This window comes from Bidens hawaiensis, unplaced genomic scaffold (genome assembly GCF_021521415.1).
Source record: "Bidens hawaiensis isolate Kalapana, Puna unplaced genomic scaffold, B.hawaiensis_p1.1 tig00029399_1, whole genome shotgun sequence".
Classification (NCBI taxonomy): Eukaryota; Viridiplantae; Streptophyta; class Magnoliopsida; order Asterales; family Asteraceae; genus Bidens; species Bidens hawaiensis.
The window spans coordinates 137,356-163,533 of NW_027494875.1; the positions used below are offsets into that span (position 1 = coordinate 137,356).

General features: G+C 42.6%; 1 protein-coding gene and 1 pseudogene across 2 annotated transcripts; one reads left to right on the forward strand and one right to left on the reverse strand.

Moving 5' to 3' along the window:
• The first annotated feature begins 7,855 nt into the window (after positions 1 to 7,855).
• Positions 7,856 to 10,747, forward strand: LOC143578950 (nucleobase-ascorbate transporter 2-like). Its single transcript, XM_077062390.1, has 13 exons — positions 7,856 to 8,027; positions 8,128 to 8,225; positions 8,307 to 8,483; positions 8,601 to 8,701; positions 8,775 to 8,850; positions 8,994 to 9,053; positions 9,148 to 9,332; positions 9,416 to 9,512; positions 9,593 to 9,738; positions 9,827 to 9,918; positions 9,998 to 10,075; positions 10,172 to 10,332; positions 10,425 to 10,747. The coding sequence occupies exons 1-13, from the start codon at positions 7,934 to 7,936 to the stop codon at positions 10,635 to 10,637; spliced, it is 1,578 nt and encodes a 525-aa protein (XP_076918505.1). The 5' UTR covers positions 7,856 to 7,933; the 3' UTR covers positions 10,638 to 10,747.
• A 63-nt stretch (positions 10,748 to 10,810) lies between these two features.
• On the reverse strand, positions 10,811 to 14,466 carry LOC143578951 (O-fucosyltransferase 8-like; annotated as a pseudogene). Its single transcript, XR_013143365.1, has 10 exons — positions 13,949 to 14,466; positions 13,717 to 13,794; positions 13,338 to 13,437; positions 13,103 to 13,173; positions 12,944 to 13,032; positions 12,741 to 12,861; positions 12,522 to 12,665; positions 12,118 to 12,449; positions 11,207 to 11,447; positions 10,811 to 11,138 (listed from the first exon to the last, which is right to left on the reverse strand). The product of XR_013143365.1 is annotated as an O-fucosyltransferase 8-like (transcript).
• Positions 14,467 to 26,178: the final 11,712 nt, after the last annotated feature.

Consider the following 26,178-nt stretch of genomic DNA (forward strand, 5'->3'; position numbering starts at 1 on the left):
TATTAGACTAGTTTGCTTTTTCAATAGGGCTTGTTTTTTCCTTTTCTTTTCTTGCACGCGCGTTGCGCGCAATTCCATCCCTTTGGTTAAAACGAATCGTCAATGCACGTGGTTGGTTGGTGTTGGATCGCGGTGGTGCGGTGCTCGGCGCCAGCGCGCATGTGTGATGGCGCGCTGCTGCTTCATGGCGGTGGCACTCATGCATGGTGGGATGCACCATGGCGGCCAGATGGTTATCCGCGGTGGCGTGTACGCGTGGTGGCGCAAAGACCTTACGCGGTGGCGAGGTTCAGTTGTCGTGGCGCGAATGATATGTCGACGGAATGTTAATCCGCGACTGTGCGCATGTTTGGTGGCGGATTATTGACCCGTGACGACGCATCGTGATCCGTGGTGACGCGCTGCTGCTTCATGGCGATGTATTGAATCGCGGTGGCGCATGCGTGATGGCGGTACATCGAACCATGGTGGCGCATGCGCGCTGGCGCGCGCGTGTGCTTGTTGAATATAAGGTATGCTTACACATTGAAATTTGAACAATGTTGTAAGGAAATTATTAAGTACCCCTTAATAGTTGTCATATTTCAAGCTATTTTGCGATATTTTGAATATGCTGACACGCGCCTTGGCATTTCGTTATTCCTCTTTTGCGCGACGTTATCGTGCCTTTATTATAGGGAATTATGAATGAGTTTTTTAGCCTTTACGTGTCAGTATGTGTTACTCTGCCTATATCCATTATAATCCCATGCGCGGCCCCGACCTGAAACCTCAACAACTATGTTATGGCATGTGCTTTGCCTTAGTTGTGCTTAGGTATGTTATGGTCCAGCTGCGCAATACGTGGGATAGATGCTATGAGTAATTTGAGCTAAGGCTCATATTATTGGGCTAAGGCCCTGACGTTTTAGAGTTAAAACTCGTCAACGCGTCTGAGCTTGAAGCTCGCGCATGTATGTTTTACTTCGTTTTATTTTTAGTTTGATGTCAATATAATGTTGTCATATTGCTCAAATTAATAAAAGGAAGTGTGAAACATGTATGCAAAAATCAAAATCAGGCTTGCACATGCATGGCGGCGGAGTCGTGACTCGCGGGCGTGCATGCATGGTGGCGAAGCTTGATCCTTGGCAGTGCGCATGCACGGTGGCGGAGTGGTGACTCGCGGGCGCGCATGCATGGCGGAGAGTTGCGTGGGCATGCATGGCGGCGAGTCTTTTGCGCGAAACCCACATGGTGGTTTCCGCGGTGGTTTCCACGGGCGCTCGCGCATGTCGGCGGAATGGTGACCCGCTGGCGAGCATGCATGGTGGCAGTCTTCTGCGCAAAACCCCCATGGTGGTTTCCGCGGTGGTTCCCACGGGCGCTCACGCATGTCGGCGGAATGGTGATCCGCTGGCGAGCATGCATGGTGGCGAAGCTTGATCCTTGGCAGTGCGCATGCACGGTGGCGGAATGGTGACTCGCGGGCGCGCATGCATGGCGGAGAGTTGCGTGGGCATGCATGGCGGCGAGTCTTTTGCGCGAAACCCACATGGTGGTTTCCGCGGTGGTTTCCACGGGCGCTCGCGCATGTCGGCGGAATGGTGACCCGCTGGCGAGCATGCATGGTGGCAGTCTTCTGCGCAAAACCCCCATGGTGGTTTCCGCGGTGGTTCCCACGGGCGCTCACGCATGTCGGCGGAATGGTGACCCGCTGGCGAGCATGCATGGTGGCGAAGCTTGATCCTTGGCAGTGCGCATGCACGGTGGCGGAGTGGTGACTCGCGGGCGCGCATGCATGGCGGAGAGTTGCGTGGGCATGCATGGCGGCGAGTCTTTTGCGCGAAACCCACATGGTGGTTTCCGCGGTGGTTTCCACGGGCGCTCGCGCATGTCGGCGGAATGGTGACCCGCTGGCGAGCATGCATGGTGGCAGTCTTCTGCGCAAAACCCCCATGGTGGTTTCTGAGGTGGTTCCCACGGGCGCTCACGCATGTCGGCGGAATGGTGACCCGCTGGCGAGCATGCATGGTGGCAGTCTTCTGCGCAAAACCCACATGGTGGCGGTCTTTTGCGCAAAACCCACATGGTGGTTTCCGCGGAGTGAGAATTCGCGGGCGCGCGTGCATGGCGGCGGAAGTCTCCGTAATCTAGACTGTAATTTTAAACCTAAAATCCAGGTCTGTAATCCAGATCTAGATCTGTAAATCAGATCTAGATAGATCTGAAGCTCGGAGCGGAGAGAATTTAAAACCATCACAGATCCGGAGGCTTGATCATCCGAATCAGGTAGTTTCTTTTTTGGATCTACAAATCCTTTTCAGCTTCATTTTTGCACAGATCTGGAAGCCTCTTTTAGATCTATGGATCTTTTTGAGCTTTAATAGAACAAGTCTTGAAGCCTCTTTCTGTAAACTTCCAGATCTGGGTTTTTCTTGGGAGAGATCTGAGAACCGAGATGAAAATCGAAGGGTAGTTCGTTGCCGTCCCACGGATGGCGCCAATGTCAAAACATGAAATGAATCTGACCTGATCCATGACGATGTTTCCACGGATGTCGAGATGAACGAACCACGTCTTGATCTTCTTCTCCGGTTGCTTGAGATCTGCAATGGCCTTTTGGGGGTGTGGAGGTGACTGCTAAGAAATCTCAAGGATCTCTTGTTTACAGACACAAAAATGGTTATGGTGGTGGCTCTTACTGAGCATGACCCTTTAATAAGGAGGTGGAGACCTCCTTATATAGAGAGCCTCATGGCCACCATCATGGTACCCTAATGGGCCTAGCCCAGTTAGGGTTACCTCCACAAAACCCCCTCAGCCCAATAAAATTGTATTAGTCCATATAATAAAATAAGCCAAACATAATAAATTTAGGGTCGTAAAACCGGGTTTAGTACCATACCCCTACACTTGTATTCTAGGCCGAGACAACATTTAAAACAAGATTTATGGGTTTGCTTATCATCAATGCATCATGTTATAGACTTATAGGATAAACTAATTAAGTTCTTGTTAAAGGTATTATCATTAATTAAGCTATTGATGCTAGCAAATATAGTCATTAGTTAGTAGTTAGAAGTTAGTAATGTTGTGTGTGCTCATGACAAAATTACGTGTGCGGGCTAGGGGTTTGTGTTTTACCAGAATCGGTCTTTAGACGGCGGGTTTCCCCCAAAATTGGTGGCGGCCCAGGTTACCAACGTTGTCTGTGGTCATTGGCCTGGGTGACCTTTTGCCAATGGATGTACCCGCACATGTGACTGGTTTTTTTTTTGTCGTTAAAAAAAGTTGGTTGTTAGCAAGTATAACGTTAGTAATTGATTTAGTCATTGAATATGTATTAATTATCATTAGGAAAGTTAGTGTTGATAATAAGTTAGTAATGATGACATGTTAAACAGTGATGAAAATTGAAGAGTTCATACTAGTAGAGTATAACATAACTCCGTAAGTAAGAATAGATTGATATCGAAGGAAGTAAAGTCACTATTAAGAATAGATTGATAACGAAGGAAGTAAAGTCACTATTAACGTTGTTAATAAGACACTGATATTTTTCTGTTGGAAATAGTTGGTGAAGAGACGTTTGTATATAAGCAATGATGTGAGAATTCATGGTGTGATTTACGATTCGTTTTCATTATAACTTATTCATAATAGTTCTATTAAGTTTAATGAGACATCGTTAATCGTTGATGATTAATTTGTGTTCATTGGCGGTAGAGGTGCACACAGAAACCGGTTGACCGGTTTCTAACCGATTCTAACCGCCGGTCAGTAACCCGTATGTATTGTCGATTTCAAAACCGGTTATAAACCAGTTAACTGAACAGGTTAACTGATTTTTTTAATTATTATTTTATTAAAAACCGGTTATTAACCGGTCCGGTCTAATTGATCGAAACCGATTACTACCCTACCCGAAAAATCGGTCTAACCGGTTATTTCCCGCAAAAAAAAACGGTTACCAAAGTAACCGGTTAACCGATTTGTGCACCTCTAATTGGCGGGTCTTAGTGCGGGCTAAGGCGGGTCGAGGCCCAGGCAGCTTTTTCGTTCAATAGTGTAGGTTTTAAAAAAAATAATAAAAATAAAATTCATATGTATCAAGTTCGGCTCATCCAAACTGTTGTTTAAAATCCTCTAGCTCACTCATATTATGTGTTCAAGATCCGTCATTATTTGTGTTATGTTAGAATTTTAAATTTTTGGTGTTAGAGATGAATCAGTTTCATTGACATACAAATAAACGATCATTATTCATGGGGTTTTCTAGGGACACTCATCGTTTCCCTAAAAAACCTTTTATACACTTCGTATAGGGCTATACGATAATCCTATACACCCTGTATATACGGGGCATATATGGGGGGTATCTGAGTGTCCCTAGTAGAACCCTTATTCATTAGTATCAAGGTAATGATTAGCAATAAAATATACTTGTAATGTAAAATTAGTTGAGTTAAAATTAATCCATAATACATTTGAAATAACTTAAATGAACAATTAATTATATTTATAATTAACTTCACTCGTTTATAGCATATCCAAAAATAGATTACAAATGTTGATGGGCTCCTCTGTTTGAATAGAAACAACTCATGAAATTATCCTAAATAAATTATCATTACAATCCTCGGTTTGCTGTAAAACATCTGACTTGAACCGTACGGTTTGGTGGCAAATGCTTACGTTTGCGGTTGTAAAACACCTGAGAGTCTGAGACACTCACGTGTGCTTTGTGTTCGTTCAAATTATAGACGTTACTAATTTATGAAATGTTTTATATCAATATTTAGGGGGAATGGACATTCATGGATACAACTAATGAACCGGTCAATCCTGCATTGTTATCTTATTTTTACCCTCAAGTATTTACAAACCACAAAATCAATAGCAACACATACTCATAAGTACTCAACAATTTTTTGTTTTTTTAAAACTGGTTGTTAGAAGCTAAAAGGAAAATGGTGTGGGTTTATGTGGCAAATGTTTACCATATGGGTTTGAAGCCATGCATGACGGCGACGATATTACCACATGGGTTCGAAGCTTGCCATGGGGTGCCACCTCCCATTTTATCATTGTGTTTACGTTTCAGGTTGTAATTTGTATTCATCGTTGTATTTTATGTATTAAATAATTTGTTGGTATTTTTAATTATATGTACATATTATTATACAAGTCCAGGGCCGTCTCCGAGAATTTATATGCCTCGGCCGAGCCGAAATAAAAATGCCCGTAAACTTTAACGAGTAACGAAATATTATAAGCAAAAAAAATTTAGGCCCTATGTAAATAGGTTTTTGTTTGGTTTAAACAATTAAATATTTAAATGGGCTTACTTGGTTATGATTTATGTTATGTAAAAAAACTTTTGTATAAAAATAAACTTAAAAATGTCTTAAGTGAGACTAGAACTTGCAATCTTTTAATTGGAAGTCATACCCGTTTACCACTAGATCAACCTAGTTATTGTATAATTAGGGTAAAACATTAAATATACATATTTCTTTTTCATATATATATATATAGGGGATGGATCTTGCGAGAAGTGCGAGAAGTGAAGGTATAACCCCATTAATCCTTAATTTCACTCCATTTCATATGATGTTACATACATATATGTAGGTTGGTTGTATTTATGTCTTAATTACACATTCAAACCTACCTACAAACATATAAATGTACCGAGCCACATTCAAACCTATGTACCTACACACATACAAACATACATACACATATACAAACATACGTCCACATATACAAACATACGTACCTACACACATACACATGCACCTACACAAGGCACCTACACATAAGAAAGGGAGTGAAATTAGGGATTAATGGAGTTACACCTTCACTTCTCGCTGTAAAAAGACTTCTGAATTGATCCAATACCTATATATATATATATATAGTTTGTGCCTTCAAAAATTAAGTGCCCTGACCGGTCGCCCACGTTGCCCTATGTTTGAGCCGCCCATGTATAAAACGGTGTTGTTAGTATTTGAAAAAAAAAACACAATGATGTGTTGAAAAACACAATGACGAAAAAACATAATAACAAACAAAAAGACATAATGACGAAAAAAGGCACATTGATAAACAAAAAGACAATAACGTAATTTTTGTTTTAATTTTTATATAACAAAATCATACTCATACTAAAGATAAAAAACGATTGTTATTATGGTGATTTTTTTTTAAATATCATATGAAAAAATTATAGTCGTTTTAAAATGAAGGATGAATTAACATGTGACTTGCATGCAGAGAGAAAATGTGCACAGTTACTTTTATTCCATTTTTCATTTGATCCTCACTTGGCACATGTCAATTAATTATGGCTTCTCGCACTTAATTCTCATTTTTATTAACCTTTGTGGAATAACACAACCCTGTTTTTTTTTTATTATTACTTAAATATTTTATTTTGTAAGTGTGACCCAAGAATGAATTAGCTAAGCAGTTAATGCGAAAAAATATCGAATATCGGTCAAGGACCGATATCTGAGATACTGGTTTGAGATACTGGATATTGTTAATTTAAGTATTATGTAAAGTTCATATATATAGCAATTTAGCACTAATAGTTTAGTATACTTTCCTATGATTAACAAATTAAACTTTTGTAGCTTGCAAAACACTAACAATCACAACAAGTAGAACATATTATGACTTAAAAGTTAAAACACTAATGTTAAACACTAAAAATTGATAATTAAGACTTAAAATAATGATATCGGGAATATCGATGATATATCGGTCAAATGTCGGTTAATATCTTCGATATTATCGGTACCGATATTCTGACCAATATTTTATCAAGGGACCGATAATCAATATATCACTGATATATCAATAATATATCGGCGATATCGACTGAATTAGCAATCAATTTAAAATTTAAAAGTGGATTGAATTTTCATAATTCTATTTTGTTATTTTTCCAAATTTAAATTAGTGATGAAAACGTGTATGCACCGTTTACAGACCAAATTCTTAAAATTTTTAATTCGCAAGCTATATTTATATTCTTTTCTTATAAATATATCTATATTTTTAATATAAATGGCAGGGAATTAAGTTGTTTACGAGCTGAACTTGAGTTAAGTCAACTCAACTCAGGTTCGAGCTCAAGACCATACGGGCTTTAACTTTAACCGGTATTTGTCCACTACCACTCCACTTGACTAAAAAATACTAAATACAAGTTTAAAAAAACCAGTTTTGCAAATCTAGAAAAACTGTGAAGAAACACCATATTTAAATGTCATTCTACTCAAATTTAGAAAAAAAATAGATGATCAACAAGATCATTTAAATAGGTCTAAAAAAGAGCAAAGCATTTGATCTGAATGAATCGTTGAAAGAACAATACCAAAGAATTCAAAAGAGAGCTAACTGAATCGGTCAGAAAAACTCTTGCCATTTACTGATTTGTTTGATATTAATGTCATAATCATGACATTAAACCACTAAATGGAAGAAAAATTAATTAATTAATTAATTAAACATAAAAAGTAAACTAAATTAAAAATTAGGATTAATTAAAAAACAGTAAACAAAAAATTGAAAATAGTTAATGGTGTGAAGATGGGTATCTCAATATTAAATGCACGTTGAAGGGACCAACGGTAACAAAGTTTGGAAGTATTTTGTAGGGGCATTTCTGTCATTATTTTAACGGATCACTACTTATTATTATTATTATAAAGATTCAAGTCTCCCTCTGCAACTCCACTCCACTCCACTCCCCAATCAACTTTTGCTTTTCACTTCACCCTTTTTCTTTCTATCTCATTGGTCCTCCCAAGAATCCAAGATTCTTCAATTACTTGTGTTCTTGCAAATTCAACCAAAACCCATTTCAATCAAGCAATATTCTCATCTGGGTTGCTCTCAGAATCTTGATTTCACCATCAAAATCACATTTTTTTGAGCTATGGCTGAAGCACCAAAAGCAGAGGATATTACTCATCTTCCAACAGACCAGCTGCAGGGTTTAGAGTACTGTATTGACTCAAATCCATCATGGGGTATGTAAAGCTCTCAACTTTATCTTCAAATCTATAAATTTTAACTTTTCAACACTTGGTTATATTAATTTGAGCTTAATTTCATGAATCTTGGAAACAGGGGAAGCAATAGCATTAGGGTTTCAACATTACATTTTGTCTTTAGGGACTGCTGTTATGATCCCTTCATTTCTTGTTCCTTTGATGGGTGGTACAGCTGTGAGTCTTTTTTTAACCCAAATCATGCATTAAGTAGTTGTACCATGTTTATTAGAACAATATGTGAATGAAAATTTGCAGGGTGATAAGGTGAGAGTGGTGCAAACATTGTTATTTGTTCAAGGGATTAATACTATTTTGCAAACATTATTCGGAACTCGATTGCCGGCTGTCATTGGGGGTTCATGGGCTTTCATGGTTCCTATAGTTTCCATCATCCAGGACCCTGCATTCGCCGCCATAGGAGACGATCATATGGTAACATAAACTCATAGAGTTTAAATTTTTTATTATTAGAAGTGAAAAAGATAGTCTTTTTATTACTGTAAGAGAGAAAAACACAATCTTTGATGATGGGTTTGTTTGCATTTGCAGAGATTTCTTGCTACAATGCGAGCGATACAAGGCGCGCTTATTGTGGCGTCAAGTGTGCAGATTATTTTAGGGTATAGTCAGTTGTGGGCTATATGTTCAAGGTGAGTAGTTTAATTTCATTAATCAATAATGTTTTAGTAGTCAAATTCTTATTAATGTTTTTGATGATTTTAGATTCTTTAGTCCTGTTGCCATGGTTCCGGTGATTTCATTGGTCGGTTTCGGACTCTTTGACAGAGGGTTTCCTGTGGTATGAATGATATATACTTCCCTGACTTTAGTTTGACTTTTTGAGGTCAAACTGATAAGCTTTCAAGGCACATTTGACTTCAAAAGTGTGTATTGTTCTTTGACACAACAGCTTAATAATTGCTATTCAATTTTTTTTCATAGGTTGGAAGGTGCGTCGAATTTGGCATACCGATGCTAATTCTTTTTATCGCATTCTCTCAGGTATTTACCACTGTCTGTTAATTTAAATACATTACATTTCATTTAATATTCATTTGATAGAATTTTAATCTTATGTTCTTGATTTTCCAAATAGTACCTGAAACAGTTTCAGGCGAAACACCTGCCAATATTGGAGCGATTTGCACTACTCTTGACAATAGCACTAATCTGGGCCTATGCACACTTATTAACCGCTAGTGGCGCATATAAACATCATCCAGAACAGACACAACTGCACTGCAGAACCGATAAAGCCGATCTCATATCCGCTGCACCATGGTTAGTTAGCTAGTTAGTTATTTAAATCATCAATCATATCTAATGAAACATGAACCATTAGTAAATTTCTTTCAATGATGCAGGATAAAGATCCCCTACCCGCTTCAATGGGGCGCACCGACTTTTCAAGCAGGGCATGCTTTCGGAATGATGTCTGCGGTTTTAGTCTCTCTTGTTGAGGTGAGAATCTTGTGATTTGGTGTGGGTCTCATTTGGTCAACAAACGAATGTAACATAAAAAATTATGTTTGCTAATGTAGTCAACAGGTTCATACATGGCTTCAGCCCGCCTAGCGAGTGCTACACCGCCTCCTGCTCATATTCTCAGTCGAGGAATCGGATGGCAGGGAATCGGGATTCTGTTGAGTGGTCTCTTTGGAACAGCAACCGGATCAACGGTTTTGGTGTAAGTGTTTAATGTTTATGATACCATTAACTTTGTTTGAAATAAAAACATACGACACATGCTAAACATGTCTTTATCCGTAATACAGAGAAAATGTTGGTCTTATGGGAAGCACTCGTGTAGGTAGTCGAAGAGTCATTCAAATCTCAGCCGGTTTCATGATATTCTTCTCGATACTAGGTAAAGTTAACGCATTATGCATCAAAATTTGCTTTTTAACCAAGTCACGCTTCTTAATTTTTGTTTTAATAACGCGTAGGGAAATTTGGAGCTTTATTTGCATCGATACCGTTCCCTATCTTTGCTGCGGTGTATTGCGTGCTATTCGGTTTTGTCGGTGAGCATCTTGCCCCCCTTAATAAAGAAAACACAGTTAAAAAATGCAATAGATATGCAAGTTAATATCCTTTTTTTATCTGTTTTGTTTTGGCAGCTTCTGTCGGGTTGTCATTCTTGCAATTCACAAACATGAACTCGATGAGAAACTTGTTCATTGTTGGCGTGTCGTTGTTTCTCGGTTTGTCTATCCCCGAGTACTTTAGGGAGTACATGGCCCGTGCTCAACATGGTCCTTCGCATACAAAAGCCGAATGGGTAAGTCGGTCTTTTCACATCTTGTTTCATAGTGTTTTCGCATGCGAAAGCCGGAAGGGTAAATTGGTCTTTTCACATGTCTTTTGATGCAGTTCAATGATTTCCTCAACACCGTCTTCTTCTCCTCCCCGACGGTGGCATTGATGGTGTCGGTGTTTCTTGACAACACGCTCGAGTTGAAAGGCAGTGCTAGAGACAGGGGGATGCCATGGTGGGCCCGGTTTAGAGCGTTCAAAGACGATAGTCGAAATGAGGAATTTTACACCCTTCCGTTCAATCTTAACCGATTCTTTCCGCCATCATAAGATTCTTTTTAGTTTAGCAGTTAAGGGTAGTGTTGTCATTTTGCAAGATCATGATTGTGCTGATCACAATCCCTTTTAGTGTTCTAAAATTCATTAATTTCATTAATTTTATTTTCAGTGTAAATGAATGTTCTTTATGTGCTTTTCCATATGCAACATTTCAGTAACAAAAAAGTGAAAAAAATCAAAAAATTACTGGAACATGCACATACACTCGGGGCATCTCGGTTGTCTATAAATGCTTCGGCCCCAACTCCTCAACCGAACACTTTGTGCTCCGGTTATCATCTTTCTCACTTTCTTTTCAAAATCATTCCAACTTATTTTATGATTCTTTGACAATATTTCTGCAAGTCTCTTCTTGCTCGGTCTTAATGTCGGGGCGTGCCCCCCTCCATAATATGTTCTGAAACCCGACACTAATGAAGATAACTGACTGCCTGAATCTGTTATAGCAAATACATCTGCAGTTGCACATGCAATGAAGTCCAGTGCTGCAAGCTATATAACCCAAAGTGGTTATTATTAGAGATGATAAAAAGTTAAAAAAACTGATTATTATTATTTACCTGAGAAGAGAAGTTTTTGAATGGTGCGAGTTCGGTAGGGGAGAGGAGATCCTCTTTGGTGATAACATGAGGATATAAGTTAGTCAACGGTTGCATCCTTGACTTTCCGCCATATATTTGAGATCCAGCAAGATATATATATGTTTCACTTGTGAAACCGAGACTAGCAAGAACGAGTGCAGCTTCTTCTGGTGTTAATGGACATCTTCCTGACCTCCTTAGTTCTTCTGCAGAAACCGGCCTGCATAGAAAAAGTTACAAAAATGCCCTCATGGTCTACCCAATATAGTTATGTTTCTCAACCGCTGTTCTGAATCAGGCCTGTAAACAAACTGAACGTCCGGTGAACCGTTCGACGGATATTTTGTTTATGACTGTTTTTTTTAAAAAATTAACAGACGGACGAACATGAAGAAATTTTTTTGGTTAATTTAGTTAAACGAATGAACATGAACACGTCTCTCGTTCGTTCATTTATGTTTGTGCTTATTTGTTTACGTTCCTTCACCGCTCATTAGCTTACGTTCTTTTTTTAAGTTTGTTCGTTTAATATATATTCATTTAAATCTTTGAGGCCCACTATAGTTAGTTAAACTACAATTATTCACATTTACTTTTAATTGGTTTTACCTAAGAAGTTCATTAATCTATGTTTATTAATGTTTGTTCGTTTCATGAACTGTTTGTTTATACCGTTAATGAATGAACACGAACCACACTCGTTTAGCTGTTCGTGTTCAATTGTTTGTTCGGTTAAAGTTAAATGAACTAACATGAACATGCTTCGTTCGTGTTTGTTCGGTTCGTTTATAGTTTGGTAATCAAAATTTCAAAAATCTGGGCCAAAAGTGTTTCGCTTCAGGCTGGCCAGGCCCAAAAGCCATTCGGTTGACCAATTACCCATTACTCACTTTGACTCTTTTAACCGTTGCATTAGCAATGGAAAGTGGATTTCTCGATACGTTTGGAGTTCGGTTTTCTCATCTTGTCCACCACCAAATTCACATAGAGAATACGCAACCATGTCGATTTCAAATCTCATATGCAATGCAATATACTTGAGTGGTTCTCTATCCATAGTGGTTCCGTTTAACGGGCTTGTGATGAAGTTTCCTAGTAGTTCTTTATCTAACTTGTTCCTTGGTTCATCATATTTTCTTATCCTTCTTATCAGCAATGAACCGGTTTCTTGAATTTTGGGCACAAACTTTAGAGCATGATAGTTACATTTGCATCTTAACCTCTGCAACATAAATCATAAGATTATAATGCGTTTAAAATAATCTATAAAAAAAGATAAGTGGTAGTTTCTAACTTGAAGTTCAGAAGGTAACGGGTCAAATCCAAGCCGATTTCCATATCCAAGAAAATGAACAGCTCCATTTTTTAATAAAATGGGAAGTATCTTGTTTATATATTCAGCTGGTGTTGCCTCATTGCTGATGTCTGCATCGGTTATCTGAAAAATCAATGGTAAAAACATTATATGCAACATTCCGCAGTTTAAACAAAGACAATTTAAAAAGACGAATACCAGACTACCGATTTCTCTGAAATCTAATGACTTCAAATGAGGCGGAAGATCCTTCACAATATTAACTTCATTCTCTAATGTTTTCATGAAATATTCTTCTTGATAAATATCACCAAACTGGCTGAATAACACGCAGGCGTCGAACTTACATTTTTAGTTATTTTTTTAATTAAATGTTTAAGCAGATAATTAGCTCCACATACCTGGGGTCCTTCCATACATTGCTGAAAAGAAACCTTGGAATAACTAATGTTGCATTTAATAACGATGCTACCGCGACAGCATTACATACCTGCATCCATTTTAGGTTTAAGTTAAAATTGGTTGCTAAAAAATAAAAAAACCGAATGACTAAAACTTACAGCAACCCATTGTTGATTTAGGCCTCCATTTGCACTAACCAATATGTAACCATTGTTGCTTTGAAGTTTTCCTGTCCTAACAACATTGACAATAACTTAACAAAAGAAAGAGGTCAAGTTTGACTTTCAAGGTCAAAGGGACTACTTTTCAAATCTCATATATACAATGGGAACATCATGAAAAGTGGAGTAATGGAATATACAAATTACCAAATTTTGTAAAATCAGACTTTACCGGCCCTTATTGATTCTTCTCTGTCTGCACAATAACTCCATGCGGATGCTTTACGATAAGATTCCTTCCAAAAATTTGACTCGTCTTGTTTAAGCTCTCTCTGCGTTAGGAATCATCCATCAACATACAAAACATTTTAATGAATACAACTTCCTAAAGGTTGGGATTAATATGGTAATTATATTGTTTTTGCTAATAACATCCAATGCATTAGTTATAAGTTTCAAAGGTTGTAAAAAATGTTTTCTGGTCAACCGAAACTGACTAAACATGCCCATCTTGCCACTTGTAATATGAAGTACATAGACCTCTAAGTCTGATGTAACAAACCAAAAACTGATGATTAAACAATATGCAGAGTTGTAACAAGAAATCAAACCTCTACAAGAGCACTTGAAGCCATGTTTGTAAGACGATCATACATTTGCACCACATTTTTACCACCGTTATCTCCAAACTACAAAAGAGCTCGGTCAGTCAATGAAAATCGTCATTCCACATATTAAAAACATTAACTTATACACAATTCTAAATAGAAAGCCCGTAGACCTCTAAGACAGTACACTATGTACATTTGACGCAAGAACATAAAAGAACACATGAATGCATACCGAGTCATTAGAAACAATATTCAACGTGGAATTACTTTGAATAACCAAGGGTTCAAACATGGAGCTAATAACAGAATCCAAAAGAAAAAGAAAAGCCATCAACGCAACGGTGAAAACAATCAATGACAAATGTTTACGTATCCACGTATGCCTTTTACCAGCATAACCACCCTTAAAAGAACCCGATTTCATAGAATTACTACTCCTTTAACCATGAAACAACTCAAACTTATCCCCTGACACCCTCCTCACTTTAGCAGGATCACTTCCCACCGTTTTCTGATACCGAAACTGGTAACTAAATGCATCCCCTTGTTTAAACTCTTGCTTCCCCATTATCATGAACAAACTTTACTAATTTTGAATGTTTGAATGTTTTTATGTTTAATATACAGTATTGGAAAAACTAAAAAATAATAAAAAATATGAAAACATGCATCAAATTATGAAAATGAAAGGTAAACAATGAGATATAATAAAGAATAAGGTGACTTGTTCATGGAGATTGTTTGTAAATTAAAAATCAAATGCAGCAGAGATATCACATCTTTAAAACATTAACTTGTCACCAAACAGCAGATTGAAAGTTGAAAAGTGAATATTACATGTGGAAGCTTTAGTTTTAAAAACACTAGAAATCGTTATCAAATGTAGGTGGTTGTTATGAGACACCAAACCGTTTTGGAGTTTGGTGAGTTTGGACTTTAGAACTCCCGCACTACTTTAAAGGTTGGTTTTTTTTATGTTGTATTGTCACATAAGTTGATTAATTTAATTGTGTTATATGACTTATAACAAAAGATTTAGTATATAGTGTCAACAATGTTTATAATAACATATATTATGTGGGATGACATTGAAAATTTTCTTATTCAATTTTCTTAAGGTACGCTCATTTTCACGACATTATTTCAGTCGTGACGTTTTTTCTTTATCTACGTTTTAGTATTTTCTACGTATTTCTAACAATTTTAGTCCAGCTAAAAAACATTATCTATGTTATAAAACCCAGGTTCCATCAGTAAGACTATATGTTATGGACACATGGGGGCATCATATTTGAGAGCCAAAACAACATTACACATAAAAATACCGGGGACGCCAAAGTAGATAATGCACCTCAAGCGCTAGTCAAGTAACAAGATGAAGGCCTTAAATGGTAGGATTACGTACAAATCCGATCAATCAACATGCCCCACTCACATTTTTATTATTTTTTTTTTATAAATAGCTATTCTTTGGTTGAAATATCTCATCCATTTGAGAGCTTAGTTAGTCAATTCTTCTTCGCAAACGTGACCGTGACGTGACGTCATTTTTCGTCAACTAACTCAGTTCCTGAAGAAACACTAATTGACCCCGAGCAGATTATGGATAATCTGGGGGTTAAATAATGTTTCCCACGAGGGTTAGGTCCGGCAAAGAAGGATGTTCTTCAGATGACCTACAAAACAGACACCGTGAGCTCGTCACTGAGAAGGGGGGGGGGGGTTCCTCCTTGTGACCACCCTCCGGCGTGAGAATCAGACTAGATTGCTCTGAATATAAGTGTATATTGAGAGAAATAGCTAGTGAATGTAAAATACCAGATGATCATACCGTTCCAAGGTGTTGGAGTATTTATAGCCGAAGGTAGGTTTCCAAGCAGGTACAGCCAGCTGTATAATATTCCTGTTCTACCAACTACGGGCTACGCACGTGCCATGCTGGTTGGTGGGTAGGCAGCGGCTGATAGTGACCAGGCCGGCTGTGTACTATTCCTTTTCCACCAACTGCAGGCTATGTGCGTGCCACGACAAGGGTTGGTGAGTAGGCAGCGGCTAATAGTGACAAACAGTACTAGAGCATGCTCCTCGTACTGTTTGTCGGTGAGCTGTCACCCTGTGATTGGTTCATGGGCTGCTTTGGTCAGATCTTGTCTATTTTTTCCATACCTTGGCAGGTATAGTACAAAAGATCTTCCAGAAGCATACGGACTGGCTCATTTGGGCGGGAGTATTCCCGCCTTGCTCATTCCTTTAGGTGACACTGAATTATTGAGTTAGTGCCTTGTGCGTGTAGCCTTGCTATTAGTGCGGGTAGCCTTCCCTGATGGCTTGTATCCGCAGCTGCGGGGACAGGTGGGGTACTTCACCATTGGGAGGCTTTCCCTGCGTGAACAGCTGGCGAACTGCGCGTAAGGTCTTCATCTCTGAGCATGGTGGGTCCTGCGGAACCAGTTGGTCCTTGCGCAAACGTCCCTCTTCAAGGTGAGTCTTGCGGATCCAACTGGGCTCTGCTGGGACCTACCTCTTCAAGTCCCCCCAGTCCAATGTTCTTCTCATGAATTGTAAATAAGTGAGGTGAACTTTTGGACTTAAGCAAAGGGTTTTGAAAAGGGTTTTAAGTTTTAAGGTTTTCCGTGGGGATTCTTCCCGCGGTTTTCCTAATGTCACGTGCAGAAATTCCCGACTTTTCTGCTTGATCTTTGGGTATGATGCGGGTAGGTCTGTAACCTCCTCGCAAGTCAGGAGCGTTGAGTTCCACTTGTGTAGATTCTCCATGAGGTTCTGGTAGTTTTGAACATAGTGATCAATTATGTTAAAACAACCAATTCCATCTTGGAGCTTCAAACAATCTAGTTCTCGACGTTCCCGCTATGCGGGGATGTTATTCCCGTTTCCGCAAGCATGGCCCAGATCCTTCTTGGTTTTAATTCCCTGCGGAGTGCTAGGTATGTGAAGGGTTTCGCCTTGACACTGTACCCGCACTCGTCTTATAGTTACTTTACTTCCAAGGTATTCCTGGCTTCAATTCCCTGCGGGTGCTAAGTATGTGAAGGGTTTTACCTTAAAACTGTACCCGCACTCGTCTTATAGTTACTTGGTTGCCGAGGTATTCTTGGCTTCAATTCCCTGCAGGTGCTAAGTATGTGAAGGGTTTTGCCTTAACGCTGTACTCGCACCTGTCTTATGGTTTCTCGCTTTCCAAGGTAAGGGGGTATAGTCCCGCTTACTTTTGAATCTTTTTGAATCTTTTTTAAATTCGAAGAGTTGGTGAAAGGATAAGAACAGTCCAGACTGTTGAAATGTCGTCCGACGGTTTCTTCTGACAGTGTCAGGACGTGCAGGAAGTTATGGCGACGTGACAGTACATGGTCATTCCAGACGCTTTTTCAGGCACGTGGGCGCGATTTTTTGGGCGCGCGTCCCGTCAACAGCTGTTGCCAGCTTGCTTTTTCACGTGTCATAGTTTCATTGCACCAGCTCTTTTCTCTCTCCTCCACATTAAATTCATCGCATTCATTGCGATGAGTATATAAAGGGGGAGAGGGTCCTTTGTAATCCACACTTTCACTTCTCTCTTCTCCTTCTAAGCGATTTCCGGCGAATATTCTTTCTGAAATCATTCTTTACCTCCAAAACATGTCGTCTACTCATGATCCAGATGCTATCGTCGAGGAGTCTGACTTGTATGTCGAGAACCCGACGTCTACGTCTGATAAGGACGATAAGAGCACTGCTGGTGAATGCCAGTGTGCTCTTCCCATCGAGCTTTACCGGTACATCGTCCGGAAGTTCATGCCCGAGCCGTTCGAGCCTGAGTTTCCGGAGCCACACCAGACGGTGTACGATGCCCCCAAGGGCAAAATAGGGGTATATGCCGCCTTCTTCGTCTATGGGAATCCTAGGTTCCCATTGACGAAGTTTGTATACCGTGTTCTGGATAGACACGGTGTGCACCTGACGGAGGTACACCCAATGGCGATCGCCAAGATCCATCATTTTGAGTGGGTGTGCCTCATTCTTGGCGTGGATCCCCACGTCGACCGCCTGATGACCTTCTACTCCTGGAGGTGCATCCAAGGCTGGTAGACCCTGGTCACCCGAATCAAGGGTTTGAAGATCTGCGCTACCGAGCGCAGTCTTCGGTCTTGGAAGCGGGAGTTCTTTTACATCTCTGCCCGTGTCGTCCCTATAGCGATGACATTTAAGAACGGGAGAGCTCTCCCCAGCCTTCACGCCTCCAACTACCAGGAGGCGGAATGGTTCTCCAAGATTTCCCGGATCCAGACTCCGGTTTACCGCTTTCCGGAGTCCGGAATGGTGATGCTCGGTATGAGCAGGGTGTGGAAGGATGCTGGGGCGGATGCGCCACAGATTCCCATCGTACTTGAATACGGTTTGAACTTTATCCCTTACGGTATGCTCCGCCTTCTTTGTTGATTTAAGGTTTTTTCTAACTGTTTTTCTTTTTATTTAAGAGGGAAATGACTTGCAGTCCCTCCTGCATCCGCGGGAAGCTGACGGTCTCGCTCGGTTGGGTACTCGCGCTCTTGACGAGAACGAGTTGCCCATCCTTGCGCAGACTGCGGATCGGTTTGTGGAGTCCTACCCGCCAGGCCACGAAATACTGAGCGCCACGCGGCCAGGTAAAAGACTATTTAACCCTCGCCCTCTGAATGCTGAAACCTCTGCCGGAATTCCTCTAATCTTGTCATCTTCTGATGAGGAATCTGCAGATGGTCCTTTTCTTGCGCGGAAGAAGAAGGCTGCTGGCGGGAAGGGCAAGGCGAAGGTAGCCTCCACCGCCGACCAGGTGAACCGGTCTGAGTCGGAGACCGAGAGTGAAGAGGCGGCGGGGAACCCAGGTGGTGTTGAGACCACTGCTCCGGAGGTTGAAACGGCTGTCACCTCCGAGCAGCCCAGGATGACGACGGTGACAGGTACGAAGAGGCCGGCTCTATCGGGTTCGTCCCCTCCTGTTCGCACCTTCAAGCTCAAAAAGACCCGTAAGTGCACATAACTTTAACTTCATATCTTTCCGCTATTATACTTATATATCTTGTCTTCGTGTAGGCGTGGATGCTACGGCATTCCAGAGTGGAGCGGGAGGGAGCAGCTCTGGACCCATGAAGGTAGGTTTGGTCAACCTACCCGAGGCGATGACCCAGGCGGCTACGCCTGCTTGCAGTACTGGTTCAGTTGCTCATCCCGTTGAACCAACTGTTCCAGCTGTAACATTATCCCCGCCGGCTGTCAGTGCCATTTTCACAGAATCCATCACTGAGCCGGCGGTGATTTCTCTTGCGGGTTCTTCTGCAGCCGCGGCCACGGTTGTGAGTTCACCTCCGGTGAGTTCACCTCCGTTGGTTTCCACCGCGGCAGCCTCCACCATGCCTCCTCCGGCGCCTGCGACTACGGTCAGTCCTTCAGGTACGTTTGGGGTTGGGGCGTCTAGCCAATCCCTGCCTCCTTCCCGTCTCCTTGACCTTTTGGATGGATATCCCTTAGGTTCAGGTGATGGGATTGGTGGCTATCGGCCTGTTATCGACCCTACAGGTGCGTAGGGTTATTTTGACCTGTATCCCTTTCATCATTTCTCTCTTAACTGTTTTTTGTTTTATTGCAGTTCGTGATTCCAACGAGGTGTACGCTCCTCGGTGGAAGATCCGTCGGGGAACGACCCTCCGGACTGCTGAAGATTGCGTCGAATGGGCGCGTCACGCCGCCCCAAGCGGTGCGCTGGGGGAGGCCATGGCCAGCTACCAGGAAGGTAGGTTGTCCAACGAGCTTCGAATCCTCCTCGCCCGGATGCAGCCGCGCGTCGAGCTACTTTGTCGTGAAAACGACAAGTTAAAGACGACGCGTAGCCTTGAAGTGGCTCAGGCGCGGGCTATCCGGGAGGAGAATGCGAAGCTTGCCGCCGTTGCTGCGGAAAAGGAGAAGGCCTTCAAGGCCCTTGAGGTTGACGTTCAGGCTCGTCTCGAGGCCCGTTCCAAGGCCGCCCAAGCTGTTAATGAACAGCTTCGGTTGGCTAAGGAAACTGCACGGAACGCAACCGAGAGGGCCACCAAGGCTGAAGCTGCTGCTGAGCCTCTACGCATCGAGAATGAGGAACTTAAAGCCAAATTAGAGAGGCTCCAGCAGGCTCATGATGCTTTGGCCATGGAAGATGCCAAGAAGCTCCAAGAGATCTTGGACCAGAGGGGGGTGCTTGACCACACTGTGCGTAAGCTAAAGGGCGTCGAAGAGGCTGCATCCAAAGATGTGTTGCTTGCCAACCTTACAAAGAACGAAGCCGAACGCGCCCGTAATGAAGCTCAAGCTGCCCTCCAGGAGGCTCTGGTCACCAAGGAATGGCTTATTCGAGAAGCGTTGTCGCAGGTATGCGCAGCTCCACAATTTCTTTACGCTTTTCCTTACACTTTGAAGAGTTTTTGATATACTTCTGTTTTTTAGGTTGTGCATCGGGTGTTCACGAACACATCATATGACGATGCGATGAGCGCAGCCCTCAACGCTTCTCATGAGGATGGGGAAAAGGCTGGCTTCCTGCTTGGTCTAGGGTTTGTTGAACAAGGCATTCCGCCTTCCAACTTCCCTCTTTACAATGTGGATACTGAAGCTGCGTATGACCAAGCAGTGAATCAGTATGCCGCCTTCCCGCATCCGGTGGTGGAGAAGGTAGACGAGATTGCTGCTGCTGAAGATGGGCTAGCTATCCTCAAAGCTTTCCTTGAACCGCCACACTCTACTGATGGTGCGGGTCCAAGTGGGAGTGGTCCTGAAGCTTGATACTTTAGATCCCTTTCCACCATTAGAGTAGATTTTTATGTTTGTAGACTTATAATCTTGTATGCGGGTATGTACCCAGCAATTCTTGTATTGTTTGAATGTTGATGGAATAAAAATTATTTGTTAATGCCTTGCCTTGTTTATTTCGCTCATATTTTGTTTTAACTTAGCAATTTCTTTAGTACTTAGATAAGTTAACTTTTCAACGTGGCAGATAATAAGTTAAAGTTTTGCTTCCTCTTTCGTGATTGTGCGGATAAGACCGTCACTTTCACTTAGTAGGATGGCTAAACTTTACCTATATCAGACCTGCGTGGAAGTTTTCCTCATCTTTTCCTTTGAAATTTTTTAAGTGTTTAGAATAAGTTAACCTTTCGACGCGCGGTTGCCAATAGGTCAATGTTCAGTTTCCTTTATCATGATTGTGCGGGTAGGACCGTCACTTTCATTTATTGGGATGACCAAACTTCACCTATAGCTGACCTTCGTGAAGGTTTTCCTTATAAATTTTTACCGTTTTATGTGTTTATGCGGGTTTTGCCGCCTTCCACACGCAACGACTTACTTCTTCCCATATTTATGCGGTGAATACCGGCATATCAGCGTGGGAAGTTCATAAGTATAAAGGTAAGGCTATCAACACAATGTGAAAGGAGAATCATTTCCATTAGAAGTGGCTCTAGGCCTTTTCTTTACAAGTTTGGAATTGATCTACATGTAACATTTGCGTAATTGAGCTCCGTTCCATGTTCTTGGGATAGGAGTGCCATCGAGCCTTTCGAGCCGGTATGCGCCTTTTCCCAAAACTTCTTTGATAATGTACGGTCCTTCCCAGACCGGTGCCAGTTTTCCTGGGCGCTCTTGGTTTGAAGCCTCGTTGTTACGCAATATGTAGTCTCCTACATTGAAGTTGCAGAGTTTTACCCGCGTGTTGTAGTACTTTTGCATTTGTCGCTTATAGTTTTCTTCGCGCGCTGCGGCTAAGTCTCTGCGTTCCTCGGTTAGCATAAGGTCTAACCGTCTTTCTGCATCATTGTCTTCTGGCTGAATCAAGACCCTTGGTGAGGGCAAACCAATTTCGACTGGGACCATGGCTTCAGTGCCATAAGTGAGGCTGAACGGGGTTTCTCCCGTACTGGCCTTTTTCAGCGTTCTGTTTGCCCAATGGACGTGTGGAACTTCGTCTACCCAGCCGGATCTGTGTTCCAGGAGTCTTTTCCTTATGCCTTCGACGATGCTTTTATTTGCTCTTTCCACCTCACCGTTACCTTGCGGGTGTGCCACTGAGGTAAAGGTGTGGGTGATTTGAAGTTCTTCTAGCCACTTTTGTAGCTTCTTGTCAGCAAAGTTGGTGCCGTTATCACTCACCAAAGTCTGTGGAAGTCCAAAACGACAAATAATAAATTCCCAAATAAATTTTTTAATATGTTTTGCGGTTGTTTGGGCTAAGGGTTTTGCTTCTACCCACTTGGTGAAGTAGTCGATGGCTACCACTAGGAACTGAACGTTTCCTGCTGCTGTAGGAAATGGGCCTGTCACATCGATGGCCCACTTCTGAAATGGCCATGAAGAGGTGACTGGAACAAGTTCATTCTTCGGGCGATGCGTGTTGGGTGCGTAGAGCTGGCAAGACCTACACTTTCTGATGTATGCCAGCGCATCCGTATGCATCCCCGGCCAAAAGTATCCCGCGTTGTTTAGCTTAGCTACAACAGCGCGTGGACCTGCGTGTACTCCACAGATGCCTTCGTGTACTTCCCTTAGGAGGTAGTCAGCATCTTGGTTGTCCACGCATCTTAAGAGTGGGCCAAGAAAGTTACGTCTGTAAAGGATGTCATCGATGAGTTGATAGTTTAATGCTTTACAACGTATTTTTCTTGCCTGTGTTTTTGACTCTGGTAGTATACCCGCTGCAAGGTAATTTATTATTGGTGTCATCCACGTTTCTGTACCGGTTTGTATGACACAAATTTCCTTGTGCGGGACTGATGGTGCTTCAAGGAGTTCAATGCGGATGTCCTTTCCCAAATGGGTGAAGGCTAATGATGCAAGCTTGCTTAACGCATCCGCAGATTTGTTTTCGCTACGCTTGACGTGTATGACTTTACAATCATTAAAATCGCGCATAAGGGTTTTTGCTTGTGCGAGGTACAGGGCCATTGTGTCGTTCACGGCCGTGTACGTTCCGTTTATCTGGTTGGCTACTAACATGGAATCCACGTGGGCTTCCAAGTTTTTCACTCTCATTTTACGCGCAATTCTCAGCCCTGCCAAGAATGCTTCATACTCGGCTTCGTTATTCGTACTTGGAAAATCCAGTCGAATAGCGTAAGTGTATTCTTGGCCTGCTGGGTTGGTTAATTTCAACCCTGCGCCTGAACCCTCGTTGCTGGCTGCTCCATCAGTGTAGAGTCGCCAGACATCATTGATGTCCTGTGCTGGGGAGGGTTGAGCCTCCTCCTGGCACTCTTTCTCCCGCGAAGCGGGGACTTCTGCAATAAAGTCGGCCAAGACCTGGCCTTTCATAGCTGGTCTTGGCTTGTACTTTATCGCATATTCCCCCAACTCAATTGCCCATTTGGCTAGACGTCCCGATAATTCGGGTTTGCCTAGAACGTTTGCGAGTTTGAAGTTGGTGAGAATGGTGATTGGGTGACCCTGGAAATATCGTCTTAGTCTGCGTGAAGCTTGTACAAGTGCTAAGACTAATTTTTCCAGGGTGGAGTACCGGGTTTCTACGTCTGTTAGGACACGGCTAACATAGTAAATAGGCATCTGGATACCTTTCTGCTCTACTAGCAGGACTGCCCCGGTCGCTCTATCTGTGGCAGAAAGGTATATGATTAATTCCTCCCCCGCTTCTGGTGCTGTGAGCGTTGGGAGTTCGATCAAGCGTGACCGAATTTCCTGAAAAGCTGCTTCCGATTCTGGTGTCCAGCGGAAGTGCGTTTTCTTTAAACAGTTTCTCAATGTTGACACGAATGGGAACGACCTATCCGCATGGTTTGACAAAAAGCGGTTAAGTGCGACTAGGCGTCCATTCAGTGTCTGAGCTTGCTTGATGGTAGTAGGTGATTCCATTTTGATAATGGCTTTGACCTTTTCAGGGTTCGCTCTGAAGCCATCTTTAGTAACAATGACTCCCAAGAACTTCCCTTCTTCCATCCCAAAGGAACACTTGCTCGGGTTGAGCTTCATGTTTATCTTTCTGAGCGTGTTGAAAGTTTCTTCGATGTCTTTCAACATCGCTTCTGGCTCAGGGCTTTTGATGACCAAATCATCCATGTAGACTTCCAAGTTTCTCCCAATTTGGGCATGAAACTCTTTGTCCATCAGGCGTTGGTATGTGGACCCTGCATTCTTAAGTCCGAATGGCATCATTTGATAACAAAATGTGCCATCGGGCGTCCGAAATGCGGTTTTGTCCTGATCATCTACAGCCATGTGGATTTGATGGTACCCCTTATATGCGTCAAGGAAGCATTTAAGGCGAAACGGTGCTAATGAATCCACTTTGAGGTCAATTTCGGGTAACGGGTAACAATCTTTGGGGCATGCTTTGTTTAAATCTTTGAAATCTATACACATGCGCCATTGTTTGTTAGCCTTCGGTACCATAACGGGATTTGCAACCCATGTTGGATATCTACTAACGCGTACGATGCCCGCGTCAAGGAGTTCCTTGACTTGGGTTCTACACGCGTTAGCCTGTTCCGCCCCCATTACTCTGCGCTTTTGTATGACTGGCGTAAAAGCCAGGTCACACTTGAGCTTATGCTCTGCTTTACTTCGAGGTACACCAGTCATGTCAGCTGGTGTCCACGCGAAGATGTCAGCGTTTCTTTGTAATAAGCGTTTGAGTAAGGTGCGCGTAGGATCAGCGATTGTTGGGCCAATTGTAACAGCCTGGTCAGGGTATCTGCCATTGAGGGCCCATTTTTCTGGTTCGGTAATGGTTGGTTTAGCCATCTTTGGTTTGGGTTTAGATGAGACGGATGCGATGCATACCTGGGGGATACCGGTGATCATCGCTACACCCTCAGCAGTTGGCCATCCCATCATGCCGTGGACTGAAGATACCACGGCGTTGAATCTTGCCATCCCGTCTCTCCCGAAGAGAATGTCGTATGTGTGATGTGGCTTCCTCATTACGACGAAGTCCACGTCTTCTGTGCGGGAGTATTTCCCGTCCGTGAGAATGACGGGGAAAGAGAGGATACCCGGGGGGTGTTTGTGTTGCCGTCGAACCCTTCCATTGAGGCGTAAACCGTTTCCAGGCGTTCTTTGTCTTCATCGTCTAGCTTGTCGAAGAACTGCCTGTACATAACCGTTGACGAGGCGCCGTTGTCAGCAAGAGTGCGGGAAGTTATGTAATGCCCCAGCTGGCTTTTGATGACGATGGGGCCTTCCTTGCTGGGTCCTCCTGGCACTCGCGGGAAGCGCACCTCAGCTTCCTTCCATTCGCATGGTTCTGTCGTTCGTCTTTTTCTTCCTTTGATGTTGCCATGAACCATATGGATGCTGATGTCAATGGGCTTTCGTCCATTGCCTTTATACCGGTTATCATTCCTTCCTCCATTCTTGATTGATGCCACAAGGTGTGCAAGTCTTCCATCCTTGACGAATGTTTCAACAATATCCTTCAAGGATGTACACTCCTCTGTACTGTGACCCTTTGTCCCGTGGAAGTAACAGAATTTGCTCTGATCTGCATTAGGTCGTTGTCGGATCATTGGAGCTTTTGGCCATGGGAGTTTTTCGGTGGCAAATATCTCCGTGACGCTTTTGGTGAGTGGCGTCCACCGGTGTTTTCGGCTTGAAGGGTGCGTGTTATCCCTTCCGCCAACAAGAGGGCGAGAGCTGGATGAGGTGTCAAAGTTTACCCTTGACTGCCAAATACCTAGCTTCCTCTTCTTGTTCTGCCGGGCGATCCGAACATTGTTTTCTCTAGTCCTCTGCGTGTTGAGATGTGTACTATGGGGAAGATCCCTACCCAGTTGCTTCTCCGTCTCGGCAAAGCGCTTGGCCGCCGTCATGATGGCATCCCATGTGGATGGCATGCCGTCCTTACCCGTCAACGTGCGGATAAGCTCTGGGTATTCGGCGCCCTGGATGAAAGTGGCGCGGACAAGATCTTCCCTTATGTTGCCCAGACTCAGCTTTTTGGAGTTGAAGCGAGTGATGAAGTCTAGTAAAGATTCATCTTCCTCTCTCACGCAGTTGAGGATCGTCCACTGCTCTTCAGTATATTTCCTCTGTTGACTGAAGTGTTGGCTGAACTTGTGTTGAAAGTCCGCCCAATCATAGATGTGGTGGACCGGTAAACGATCAAACCACGCCCTGGCCGCTCCAACCAGCGTCATCTGGAACATATAACACCACGTGGGTTCCGTCCAGTTACTGACGGTTGCCCCCGCTATGAATCTGTTCAAGTGATCGTCTGGGTCGGATAGACCATCATAAGTGCCGATGTTGGACATCTGTTTGGCACTTCTCGGGGCGATTGCTTCCGCAATGTCCCTTGCAAACTTGGATGTTCCCGCATTTGCAGCAGTTGGTCTAAAGGTTTTGGAGAAGTCGCGTGGGTTTCCCCCCGCGTTCCTTGGTTTGAAGGTTTCTACGAAATTCCTTCTTGGTTGGAAGTCCGTTTCTTTACGCTTCCCTTTCGCCCTA